Below are 14302 nucleotides of genomic sequence, written 5' to 3'. Positions count from 1 at the left end.
TTCAAAGAACCTGGACAAGTTTGGTGTCAGTATTTTGGCCAATACACTGCTTTGAGATCCCCCCCCAAGCATCTTCCTTCAGCCCAACAGTTTTAAAATAAGTAGTCAAACTGGTACCTAAATTTCAGTCAGTAACAGGACAACATATGTGTTATATGAGTACTTTTGTTCCCTTGTTAGCCAGGGTTTTTAATACTACACTTGTTCATTGATGATTGTGCATATATATTTTTTTTAGTTCATAATTCTTTCTATTTGTTATTGATTCAATTTTTTTTAATTTGATTGCAAAAAGTCATATGTTTTAGGTTTTAGTTGTTTTTTTTTTAGTCTAAATATAAATTTGTATGAGGGTGACTATACCCATGATTATTATATGTTTAGCACTTTATCTTCTATTGTGACAAAAAATGCCACTGACTGGATAACATTGTAAGGCATTTGACAATGAAATCATTTGAGAATTCAGAAGAGTCATACAAAAGAACACTGAAGGTGTGAAATATAACCCTCAGTTCAGAGTAATGACTTTGGCATTTGTGTTCTTTTAAATGACAATGTAAAACAAAAATTTACACCACATCCAGAAAAGAAACACTACATGAAATAAAGACATCTAGTTTATCATGTGAGACAAGGATAAGAACAAAAATATCCCAAAATTGAACGGAAAATCTTTTCCAAAAGGTTGGCGTGTTTTTCAGGCTCATATATATCATTGAGTAATTATAGTAAAAAATCAAATAAAAGCGGAGCTATATTAAATCCAAAGACGAGTGAGGGTTAAATTATAAAATTTAATTGAAACTTAAAACAAACAGAAATTTAGCTGTATCAAATGTCAATTTTGAAAAAAGAGAGAAATCAGTAGGGCTAACACCTCTTATCACTTTTTAATTCTTCAAATTCATATGGTTTTTCATCAGCGTGGGTTTCCATATGCCTAGTTAAATTGTTCTTGATAAAAAATTTCTTTTTGCATGCTTCACATTCATAGGGTTTTTCTCCATTGTGAATTCTCATATGCAGAGCCAAACAGGATTTGAAAGAAAATTCCATTTTGCATGTTTCACATCCAAAGGGTCATGGGTTCTCATATGACTAGCCAAATAGGACTTGCTAGAAAATTTCTTTTTGCATGTTTCACATTCATATGGTTTTTCTCCACTGTGAATTCTCATATGCACAGCCAAATAGGACTTACTAGAAAATTTCTTTTTGCATGTTGCACATTCATATGGTTTTTCTCCACTGTGAATTCTCATATGCACAGCCAAATGGGACTTGGTAGAAAATTTCTTTTTGCATGCTTCGCATTCATAGGGTTTTTCTCCATTGTGAGTTTTCATATGCTTAGGCAAACTGGACTTGATAGAAAATTCCATTTTGCATATTTCACATCCATAGGGTTTTTCACCAGTGTGCGTTCTCCTATGCTCAGTCAAAGCAAACTGTGAAGACAATTTCTTTTTGCATATGTCACATTCATATGGTTTTTCACCAGTATGGGTTCTAATATGACTAGCCAAAATGGACTTGGTAGAAAATTTCTTTTTGCATGTTTCACATTCATATGGTTTTTCTCCACTGTGAATTCTCATATGTTTAGCCAAATAGGACTTGCTAGAAAATTTCTTTTTGCATGTTTCACATTCATATGGTTTTTCTCCACTGTGAATTCTCATATGCACAGCCAAATGGGACTTTCTAGAAAATTTACTTTTGCATGTTTCACATTCATATGGTTTTTCACCAGTATGGGTTCTCATATGACTAGCCAAAATGGACTTTCTAGAAAATTTAATTTTGCATGTTTCACATTCAAATGGTTTTTCTCCACTGTGAATTCTCATATGCACAGCCAAGTTGAACTTCGAAGATAACTTCTTTTTGCATTCTTCACATTCATAGTATTTTTTTCCATTTTGAGTTCTCATATGCCTAGCTAATCTGTGCTTCAAAGGAATTTGTTTTTCGCAGTCCAGTTGTAAGTCTTCTTGGTATGTAAAATCGGTCACTCCAGTCATAAGCTGGGAATCTGGGTCAAGATCAAAGTTTCCAAAACTTAGTGCCATATCACTAAAGGTATAATGCTTGCTGTTTATATTTGTACTTGTTATTAGCATACTTATATTACTACTTGCTTTTCAAAGTAGACTGATGGATCTTCCTAGACAACACTTGTTTTTATGCTATGAATGACGTCACTGAAATAGATTAAGGTATAAATTTTTATGTGACGTCATTTACGGATGTAATATGAATGCAGCCTTTTATATTAGTCGATGAAGTCATTAAGATACTGATGTATACAATAGTGACGTCATTCACATGCCTTTTCCCCAAAAATTAAGGCTCTGGGCGAATTTTCTGAAACTCGTGACATATATAGATCGATTTTTAGGCCTGAACATCTTGAGGTATCAGCTTTTTCCCCCCCCAAAAAAAAAACAATATAAATATATATATATATATATATATATATATATATATATATATATATATATATATATATATATATATATATATATATATATATATATATATCTATACTAGCTGTTGGGGTGGCGCTTTGCGCCACCCCAACACCTAGTTGGTGGGGGCGCTTCGCGCCCCCCCAAGCCCCCCCGCGCGCGTAAGTCGTTACGCGCCATAATAGTTACGCGCCATTGTAGTTGTGTCCCTATGTCCCACCTGTGAATATATATATATATATATATATATATATATATATATATATATATATATATATATATATATATATATATATATATATATATATATATATATATATATATATATATATATATATATATATGTTTTTAACTACGTAAAACTTGCGAATATACAACATTCTTTGCTGTCCCATTGTCTTTGCATATAAATAGATTGTCAGGTTTACCGACTCTTGAACATGCAACATATAATGGTCCATGGGAAAACAATCTGTATTCAGATCTATACCTCATGATTCTAATGATTGCCCTTGAGCTTTGTTGATGGTGATTGCTAATCGACCATTCCCTGTCCCGGTGTCCCGGTCGTCATTTATATCCCCTTGTTTCCCCCGGTGTCCCCGTTGTAGTTGTGTCCCTGTGTCCCGGTCGTCATTTATATTCCCTGTGTCCCGGTCGTCATTTGTATCCCGGTGTCCCAGTCTGTATATACATTCGTTTTTTAGTTTTGTTTTTCTCCTTTATTTTTTTCCTTTTTTTTCTTTTTTAGTTTATTTAGATTTTTAGATTTTTTAGTTTTTTATTAGTTTTTAGTTTTTTTTTCTTTTTAGTTTTTTTGTAGTTTTTACCTTCTTTTTAGTTTTGTTAGTTTTTTTTTACTTATGTCCTGGTCGTCATTTATACTCCCTGTGTCCCGGTGCTTTGTTGATTGCTAATCGAACATTCCTTTTGTCTCGTCATTTATTTTTTTCTTTTTTAGTTCTTTTAGTTTTTACCTTTTTTAGTTTTTTTAGTTTTTTAGATGAAAATTTTTTTTAGTTTTTTCCTTTTTTTCTTTTTAGTTTTTTATTGGTTTTTACCTTTACTTTAGCTTATTTTTCAGTTTTTTCCTTTTTTTATTTTTTTTTTATTTTTTTTACCTTTTTTTAGTTTTTTTATTTTTTTTAGTTTTTTAGCTTTTTTACTTTTTTTATTAGTTTTTTTTTGTAGTTTTTGCCTTTTTTTAGTTTTTTTTAGTTTTTTATTGGTTTTTACCTTTATTTTAGCTTATTCTTCAGTTTTTAGTTTTTTACCTTTTTTAGTTTTTTTAGTTTTTTTAGTATTTTTAGTTTTTTAGCTTTTTTTATTTTTTTTATTAGTTTTTAGTTTTTTTGTAGTTTTTGCCTTTTTTTAGTTTTTTTAGTTTTTTAGCTTTTTTATTAGTTTTTAGTTTTTTTTGTAGTTTTTGCCTTTTTTTAGTTTTTTTCTTTTTAGTTTTTTTGTAGTTTTTACCTTCTTTTTAGTTTTGTTAGTTTTTTTTTTTACTTATGTCCTGGTCGTCATTTATACTCCCTGTGTCCCGGTGCTTTGTTGATTGCTAATCGAACATTCCTTTTGTCCTGGTCGCTTTCTCTTTGAGTGTCGTCATTTATTTTTTTATTTTTTTAGTTCTTTTAGTTTTTACCTTTTTTAGTTTTTTTTAGTTTTTTAGATGAAATTTTTTTTTAGTTTTTTCCTTTTTTTCTTTTTAGTTTTTTATTGGTTTTTACCTTTATTTTAGCTTATTTTTCAGTTTTTTCCTTTTTTTTATTTTTTTTTTATTTTTTATTTTTTTAGTTTTTTACCTTTTTTTAGTTTTTTTTTAGTTTTTTAGCTTTTTTACTTTTTTTATTAGTTTTCAGTTTTTTTTTGTAGTTTTTGCCTTTTTTTAGTTTTTTCAGTTTTTTTTTAGTTTTTTATTGGTTTTTACCTTTATTTTAGCTTATTTTTCAGTTTTTTCCTTTTATTTAGTTTTTTTTAGTTTTTTTAGTTTTTTAGCTTTTTTATTTTTTTATTACTTTTTAGTTTTTTTTGTAGTTTTTGCCTTTTTTTAGTTTTTTTAGTTTTTTAGCTTTTTTATTAGTTTTTAGTTTTTTTTGTAGTTTTTGCCTTTTTTTAGTTTTTTTAGTTTTTCAGCTTTTTTATTTTTTTTATTAGTTTTTTTTTGTAGTTTTTGCCTTTTTTTAGTTTTTTCAGTTTTGACGTCACCTGATCCAGTTTTTTCAGGTGACGTCACCTGATCCACAGATCCACAGATCCACACACAGACAACTTATTTTATATATATATATATATATATATATATATATATATATATATATATATATATATATATATATATATATATATATATATATATATATATATCTATCTATATTCACAGGTGGGACATAGGGACACAACTACAATGGCGCGTAACTATTATGGCGCGTAACGACTTACGCGCGCGGGGGGGCTTGGGGGGGCGCGAAGCGCCCCCACCAACTAGGTGTTGGGGTGGCGCTTACCTCATGATTCTAATGATTGCCCTTGAGCTTTGTTGATGGTGATTGCTAATCGAACATTCCCTGTGTCGCCGTCGTCATTTATATATCCCCCTGTGCCCCCCGGCGTTCCCGTTGTAGTTGTGTCCCTGTGTCCCGGTCGTCATTTATATTCCATGTGTCCCTTAAAACAGATACTTAAAATTTTGAGGTTTATTATAAATTGTTGAGCTTTAACAAGCTTGGCACGTGAAGAGGAATTTTTAGTATAGATCTTAAAATGACAGAAGAAACACGCGAGGAAGCTGCTCAAATAGTTAATTCAAAGAAATATTTTAGTATAAATCCTACAATGGCAGAAGAAACAGCCGAGGAATCTGCTCAAAGGGTTAATGCCAAAAGGCTTGCGGCTAAAGAACGCAAAACCACGCTGTTGGATGAAAATCCACCTGGACAGCAAAAAACAAAGGTTCGACGATATGTATTTCATACTGACGAAAGACAAGTCAAGGTAAAACAAACCAAACAACTTTGATCATTCGATCAAAACTATGAGAAAGCCATTTAGCCAAAAAAAAACAAAAAAAACGCAAATTTCGTTTTAATTATTCCTCTGCGGAGAGTCAAAATCAAAACATGCATTGATTCAAAAATGTTGAGAAATTAAATATAAAAAAAAAACAGTTTTTTTTTTTACTGAAAGTAAGGAATGATATTAAAACTTAAAACGAACAGAAATTACTTCGTATAGGAAAGGGGCTGCTTCCTAATAAACGCCCCGCTCTTTACGCTAAAGTTTTTTACTGTTTTAAAAAGAAGAGTTGAGAGAAAGAGTCAAACTTTAGCGTAAAGAGCGGGGCGTCAATCAGGAAGCAGCCAGTTTCATATACGAAGTAATTTCTGTTCGTTTTAAGTATTAATGTCGCTCCCAGGTTTCAGTAAAAAAAAACTTGTTTTTCTTATTTAATGTCAAAAAGAAATTATCCTAATATGTTACCAAAAATTGAACACCAGGACGAAACACTGGAGCAACGCAAAACCAGGCTTGCGGCTCAAAGAGAAAGGGCGAAACCAAAAAAGAAAAAAATTGTAATAAAAGATAAAAAAATTAAAAATTTTTAAAAACTAAAAAAAGGAAAAAAATGAAAAAAAAACTAAAAAAAGGAAAAAAAACTGTAATAAAAGATAAAAAAAAGGGAACACTAGAGCACGCAAAACCAGGCTTGCGGCTAAAAGAGAAATTTCTAGATTAGGAATGTCCAATTTACGTCATTAATTCGATCCAAAAATGACATAGCGTTGCCAGGACCCAGAACACAAGGGACAATGAGAATCCATATATAGAAGCCTGCCGCGTGCCATGCTGGGGCCCATGGAGCCCGGTGGCAAAGCCACCATGACCCAGCACTGCCTGTGGTTAGAACACAAGGGACAATGAGAATCCTTATGTAGAAGCCTGCCGCGTGCCATGATGTCTGCGGTTAGAACACAAGGGACAATGAGAATCCATATATAGAAGCCTGCCGCGTGCCATGCTGGGGCCCGACGGCGAAGCTACCCGACCGGGAAACTCAAACAGAAACTACAGACCGGGACACAAATGACAACCGGGATACACGGAATATAAATGACGACCGGGACACCGGGAATATAAATGACGACCGGGACAAAGGGACACAACTACATCGGGGACGCCAGGGGGGCACAGGGGGGATATATAAATGACGATGGGGACACAGGGAATATTCGATGAGCAATCAGGATCAATAAAGCTCAAGGGCAATCATTAGAAGAATGCGGTATAGATCTGAATACGGCTTGTTTTTCCCATGGACAATTATATGTTGCATGTTCAAGAGTCGGTAAACCTGACAATCTATTTATACGTAGTTTTACGTAGTTAAAAACATATACATAGCAATCACCATCGACAAAGCTCAAGGCTCTTGGCCCTTGTGCACAAGTGCCAAGAGCTAAGAGCTCGTATTGCACTTGTGATGAGGCAAGAAGAGCAAAGAGTCAAGAGCTCATATGGTATGAGCTCTAACTAAATTCTAAGAATCAATAGATTGATTTAAAAGGAAAATCAGAGGATTAATGCCGGTCAGGATTTGAAATAAGAGCTTTGAGTCACGATGTCCTTCTAAATATCAAAATTCACTAAGATCCATTCACCCACTCGTAAGTTATAAAATACCTCATTTTTTCTAATTTTTCCTCTCCCTTTAGCCCCCCAGATGGTCGAATCTGGGAAAACGACTTTATCCAGTCAATTTATGCAGCTCCCTGACACGCCTACCAATTTTCATCGTCCTAGCACGTCCAGAAGCACCAAACTCGCAAAATCACTGAACCCCTTTCTCCAACCCCCGCCAAAGAGAGCGAATCCAGTACGGTTACGTCAATCACGTATCAAGGACATTTGTTTATTCTATCCACCAAGATTCATCCCGATTCCTCCACTCCAAGTGTTTTCCAAGATTTCCCCCTCCAACTCCCCCCAATGTCAAAAGATCTGGACGGGATTTGAAATAAGAGCTCTGAGACATGAATTCCTTCTAAATATCAAATTTCATTAGGATCTGATCACCTATTCGTAAGATAAAAATACTCCAGTTTTCACGTTTTCCCAGAATTCCGGCTTCAACCTCCAACTCCCCCAATGTCACAGGATCTGGTCGGAATTTAAAATTAGAGCTTTAAAGCACAAGATACTTCTCAATATCAAATTCATTAAGATCTGGTCACTCTTTCGTAAGTTACAAATACCTCAATTTTCAAAATTACCCCCCCCCCAACTCCACCAAAGAGAGCAGATCCGGTCCGGTTATGCCAGTCACGTATTCTTAGACAGGTTTTTATTCTTCCCATCCAGTTTCCTCCTGATCTCTCCGCTTTAAGTATTTTCTAAGATTTCCGGTAACCCCCAACTGCCCCCCCCCCAATGAGGCTGGATCCGGTTGATATTTAAAATAAGAGATCTGAGTTACGAGGTCCTTCTAAATATGAAGTTTCATGATCACTCCTTCGTAAGTTAAAAATACGTCATTTTTTCTAATTTTTCAGAATTACCCCCCCCCACATAATAGAGCGGATCCGTTCCAATTATTTAAATCACGTATGTAAGACTTCTGCTTATTTTTTCCACCGAGTTTCATCCCAATCCCTCCAATCTAAGCGTTTTCCATGATTTTAGGTTCCCCCACACCAAACTCCCCCAATGTCACCAAATCAGGTCGGGATTTAAAATAAGAGCTTTGAGACACGATAATCTTCTAAATATCAAATTTCATTGAGATCCGATCACCCGTTCGTAAGTTAAAAATACCTCATTTTTTCTAATTTTTCAGAATTAACCCCCCCCCCTCGACTACCCCAAAGAAAGCGGATCCGTTCCGGTTATGTCAATCATGTACCTAGGACTTGTGATTATTTTTCCCACCAAGTTTCATCCTGATCCCTCACTCTAAGTGTTTTCCCAGATTTTAGGCTTCCCCCTTACAAATTCCCCCTCCAATGTCACCAGATCCGATCGGGATTTAAAATAACAGCTCTGAGACACGATACCCTTCAAATTTCAATAAGATCTGATCAGCCGTTCGTAAGGTAAAAATACTTCAATTTTTCCAAATTAACGGGCCCCCCACTCCCCCCCCCCAGATGGTCGAATAGCGAAAACGTCTATTTCTGATTTAATCTGGTCCGGTCCCTGATACGCCTGCCAAATTTCACCGGCCCAGCTTACCTGAATGTGCCTAAAGTAGCAAAACTGGGACTGACAGACCAACAGAATTTGCGATCGCTATATGTCACTTGGTTAATACCAAGTGCCATAAATACCCAAATTTTCACGTTTTCTCAGAATTCGGTTTCCCCCTCCAACTCCCCCCAATGTCACCGGATCTGGTAGGAATTTAAAATTATAGCTTTAAAGCACAAGATCCTTCTAAATATCAAATTTCATTAAGATCTGGTCACCCTTCGTAAGTTACAAATGCCTCATTTTTTCCAAATTACCCCCCCCCCCAACTCCATCAAAGAGAGCAGATCCGGTCCGGATATGTCAGTCACGTATCTTAGACAGGTTTTTATTCTTCCCATCCAGTTTCATCCTGATCTCTCCGCTTTAAGTATTTTCTAAGATTTCCGCCCCCCCCCCCCCAAATGACGCTGGATCCGGTTGAAATTTAAAATAAGAGATCTGAGTTACGAGGTCCTTCTAAATATGAAGTTTCATGAAGATCCGATCACTCCTTCGTAAGTTAAAAATACGTCATTTTCTTTAATTTTTCAGAATTATCCCCCCCCCCCTCAATAGAGCGGATCCGTTCCAATTATGTAAATCACGTATCTAAAACTTCTGCTTATTTTTCCCACCAAGTTTCATCCCGATCCCTCCAATCTAAGTGTTTTCCATGATTTTAGGTTCCCCACCCCAAACTCCCCCAAATATCACCAGATCCGGTCAGGATTTAATAAAAGAGCTTTGAAACACGATATCCTTCTAAATATCAAATTTCATTGAGATCCGATCACCCGTTCGTAAGTTAAAAATACCTCATTCTTTCTAATTTTCCAGAATTAACCCCCCACCCCAACTATCCCAAAGAGAGCGGATCCGTTCCGGTTATCTCAATCACGTATCTAGGACTTGTGCTTATTTTTCCCACCAAGTTTCATCCCGATCCCTCCACTCAAAATGTTTTCCAAGATTTTAGGTTTCCCCCTCCCAACTGCCCCCCCCCCCCAATGTCACCAGGTCCGGTCGGGATTTAAAATAACAGCTCCTGTATCGGTGCACTTCTTGTGCATTATGGGCACATCAAGAATGTTCTGGATGGGACACTCCTGACGGGTATTTATGTGACATGTGCTCCAGAAAGTGAAATTGCCTTAAAGTTCTTAAAGCTCATAAGCTAAATATATTGGCGCTTAAATTTTGTAAGCCATTTTTGGTATGGAAAGATGTTTTTTTTCAAATAATTGGCTTCTAATTATGTCGATACTTTCAATTTAATTTTTGTAATTTCCTAAATACGGAATTATGTAACAATATAAATATAGTGATTTCAGTTTAATATGTTTATGTCTTTGAAATTTCTCTTATTTCTTAATTTACAGCCATGTAGTAGAAGATGACATTACCGACTGCCATTACCCTATGATAGGGGGTAATACCGGTCAAAGCTGATTTTGCAAAAACATTCATAATACCAATAGGTAAGCTTGATTAAGGCTCAATTTAAGTATGCAATAGGTAAAATATACTATGTTAGCGATTTAGCATGATTTCGTTTGAATTTTATTCAAATAATAACAGCTCCCTTTTAAAATAACAGTTCTTAATAAATTCTTTGATTTTACATCATAGTTTAAAAACTATAGATAAGATAATAAGTTAGCTTTTGGAGCCCTATTAAGGGCTCAAAATGGAATTTTCCCCAGAAAAAATTATTATATTTGGAAAGAGCGTAAGAATGAATTCAGTGGTGAATTTCCCAGTGGTGAAACTATACCTCAGTGCTGCAGCCAGTATAGTAATGAGGTGAAAGACCTGCTTTTTCTGTTCATGGACCTCCTACTTTATTAAGAAGAAGAATAAGGGTCTAGAGGACAGTGAAACAAATATGGCAAAATTTCTGCTTTTAACTACCGTATTTTAATAAATCTGTAGACAAAAATAAGGCTCAGTAAATTTTGAGTAATCTAACGGTTTTTATGGGGAAATTTGTGGCTAAATTTTTTAGCTTGCTTTTTAATCAGTCTTAATCTGTCAAAAGCTTAAAGATTAACTCACCAAGGTTAGTGCAAAACAAAATAATTAAAATCATAAATGGCTTTTCAAACAGGTTGAAATAATCTCATTTCACATGTATATTTGTCAGATACTGTTTATCATGAAAAATTTGCATTATCACATCAATTTCCGATTCCTGATGTAATTTGTGGAGTTGTCTTTGTTTTCTCTTTCTCAATCAGTTTTTAAATATGAGTTAAAAGAGGGACAGACATTATAGGCAGTGGTAAACCAAAGGTTCCATTAAAGAATCCAACCCAATTTTTTGTGGGAAGTAGGACCCAAACTAAATTATAAATTTGAAAGAAATCACAACCTCCAAACTTTTTTTTCGTGGATGCCCCCCCCTTCAAGCCAATATGATTAAAAGATGGTTTAAAAATATCCTAGAAAGAAAATCGGTGGCGGTAACTCGAAAGGCATTATTTTCGCGGTAACTTGTATTAAAAGAAAAATGTGCCTCTTTCTTTCTTGCTTTTAGAATGCTATTAATAAGAATCCATTATTTGTAATAATAAGATTTTGTAAGCATCTAACCAAAGACAAAAAACTATTTTTACATTAAAAGTTCCATTTCCCCTTCCCCTTTCTTTCAGTGAGAAAAGAGGATATAACACCTTTTGAAAAAAAGCGTCTAAACACCTTAAGATGGGTTACAAACACAATTTTTACCATAAGTTATGTCCCTTGAACAGCCACATTTATCTGTCTATCTTTGCAATTATTGCAACTTCAACTGTTACACTGAGCATTCCAACAAACAGACAAATCAGCAAACATAGTTCAACATGAGCAACATACGACATAACAGATCAACAAATGTAACTCTACTCATGCAACCTAACACAACCCCCCAATATACATAGCATAACACAGAAGAAACATGGATGTAATTTAACTGACATAGAGCAACCACAAAACAGGTTGAGTTGTATGCCCATTCACAATGGGGTTTTACAAACACCAAGATTCAGCACATTCAAAACAAACTAATACTGTATTTTTCTGTTGCAATTTTTGTATGATCAAAAATACTAACCGATCAGAGCATATTGATTCTTCAGCCTTAACTAAGTTAGGATCCATTGAATTAAGCATGTAAGCGTTCATCATGACTGGATTTGGCTTCAACTGATTTCAAATATTCATTTCATTTAAGTATCAAAGTGCATTCCAGGAAAATGATAAAGTAAGGATTTTTTTTAGGAGAAGCAGTTACAATAAGTTAGAAAACCATTGAAAACAAAAGACAAGTTTATTTTGTGTAACATGTATGATCCTTAGGGAAAAACTGAAGACACGTGAAAGTGTTAAATTGTTCAGTTTAATTCAGTGGATTCTTAAACTACAGAAATTCTAGCATTTTTCAGGCAAGACAGATACCGAAGATAACAATACCATAAGTAAAAATTCAGAGGTGATGCCACTTCTTCTTCTTCTTCTTTTTTATACACCTTTTGCCAGAAAAGTATGCCAGAGCATTTGGACTCTTCAGAACTCAATTTGCTCAAGCTTCCCCACCCCCCAAAAAAGAGTAAAATGCCAAATTATGCAACACTGGCTGGATATAATTTTCGTGATTTTTTCTTTACAGGTTTGTAAAAATGTCAGTAAAATCAGCACAAAATTAAACTGCACCCAAGCCGAGAGCTCAATTCAAAACAGGGAGGCGGTGCTCACAAATCCACCAGAAACACCCCTCCTGTTAACAGTAAATTAGAATAAACCATATAGCCAAACAAGAAAAACGACTGCCAATTGTCAGGTCTTGCACATTAAGTGACAAATCCAATTCAATGTTATTTTAGAGACCTGTCATTTCAAAATGGTTGTTGTTGGCTATTCAATGAGCTAAAAACTAAACTGAGCACCACAATGATAAACGTGAAAAATTGAGTGAAAAACGTGAAAAACGAATTAAAAAACACTAAAGAAAACAAGTTACTAACCATTGTCAAAAGGTGAAGTTAATTGGGGGAGGGGGCATGTGCCTCATCCATAATTTTTTGGAATTTTTCACTCAAAAAATTGCTTTTTTGTATTTTCAAAAAAAAACTGTCCTCCTAGATTAAAAAAAATATATTTAAGTTGCAGCTCACAGCAAGTCTCCTCTCTAATGCAGCTAAGAGATAAAAAAACGTTGAACACCCCCCCCCCACCTGTTTATGTATATATCTAGCTTTTAAAGAAACAATAAGAAGTAAAAATAGGAATTTTATGTTTTCAGGAAGCAATTTCAGTCAACTATAAGAAATTCAAAGCTTTTGAAAACAGAGCCAACTTTGAAGTCATGCAACATGCTTAACTGAAATCCTTTCAACTGGTATTGCCATGGACAAAAATGAAGCCAATACAATATATTGTGTGGAATAAAGTCAAATCAAATCTACCTATTTACATTGCCATCTCATTGAATCTCAGATTCAAGGTATTGGACAAACACAGTTGAGAGCATACATTTATGGTTGTTAGTAAGTATGCCAAACTTTCAAAAACATGTTAAGCTATTGTATGTATCTGTAGCTTCACACTAACAGTCAAATACCAAGTTTTTTACTCACTGCTTTTTTCTTGTCTTCAGCTTTGCCCTATTAAACAATAGCCATTTTAGTATTGGTTTGAATAAAACAGCTATCTAGGCTATTTGTTAAAAAAAAGGTAAACGCCAAATCAAACTTAAAATGGTAACACCCTATACCAGATTTGGTACTCGTGTATTATTAAGAACACACAATAAGTGAAGTTTAGGTTCTTTTGTGAAACAAACTATGATTCAGATACATTTTATGAGAAAAAACCGGTTTCATAGCACCAAAGACAAAACTCAATTTAGTTTGCTATGCATAGTGATAGAAGATAGTGCCTGAACATGAGTTAAAAAAAAAGGTTAAAAAGCTGTTAAAAAACTGTTTAAGAAAAAACGGCTAATCAAATTTAAAATGGTGACATCCTATACCAGATTCGGTACTTGTGTATTATTAAGAACACACAATAAGAGAAGTTAGGTTCTTTTGTGAAACAAACTACGATTCAGGTACATTTTATGAGAAAAAATCAGTTTCATAGCCACAAAGACAAAACTCAATTTAGTTTGCTATGCATAGTGATAGAAGATAGTGCATGAACATGAGTTTAAAAAAAGGTTGAAAAGCCATTCAAAAACCGTTTAAGAAAAAATAGCTAATTAAAATTAAAATGATGACATCCTATACCTGATTTGGTACTTGTGTATTATTAAGAACACACAAAAAGTGAAGTTACATTCTTTTGTGAGACAAACTACAATGTAGGTACATTTTATGTACTTTAGTATTAGTTTGAACAAAACAGCTATCTTGCACTCTAAGCTTCTCTTGTAAGAGAAGAAAAATATATATAAAGTATAATAAAGTATTATATTTTCGTCGTATTTTGTTATATTTCATTAGCTTTATCAAAAGTTTGGGCTATATATTTGCATATTAGGGGGGGGGTACATAATAGCAAATACCTAACCTAACCACCTCTATATATAAAATATTTAATGAAAATGTACCTGCATTGCTGTT

General features: G+C 34.2%; 2 protein-coding genes across 2 annotated transcripts in view; both read right to left on the bottom strand.

The window, feature by feature from the left end:
• Positions 1-14302, bottom strand: part of LOC136028771 (elongation factor 1-gamma-like) — a 48796-nt gene that overhangs the window by 30233 nt on the left and 4261 nt on the right. The window contains exon 2 of the mRNA XM_065706673.1: positions 13316-13342. Coding sequence (XP_065562745.1) covers positions 13316-13342 — 27 coding nt within the window. The remainder of the gene's footprint in view (positions 1-13315; positions 13343-14302) is intronic.
• LOC136028770 (zinc finger protein 239-like) lies at positions 303-2404 on the bottom strand. The gene has a single exon (XM_065706671.1). The coding sequence runs from the start codon at positions 2124-2126 to the stop codon at positions 1020-1022; it is 1107 nt and encodes a 368-aa protein (XP_065562743.1). The 5' UTR covers positions 2127-2404; the 3' UTR covers positions 303-1019.

Source organism: Artemia franciscana, chromosome 7 (assembly GCF_032884065.1).
Source record: "Artemia franciscana chromosome 7, ASM3288406v1, whole genome shotgun sequence".
Taxonomy (NCBI): Eukaryota; Metazoa; Arthropoda; class Branchiopoda; order Anostraca; family Artemiidae; genus Artemia; species Artemia franciscana.
Note: the sequence above shows the minus strand (reverse complement) of the source record. Positions and strands in the feature narration are given on the sequence as shown.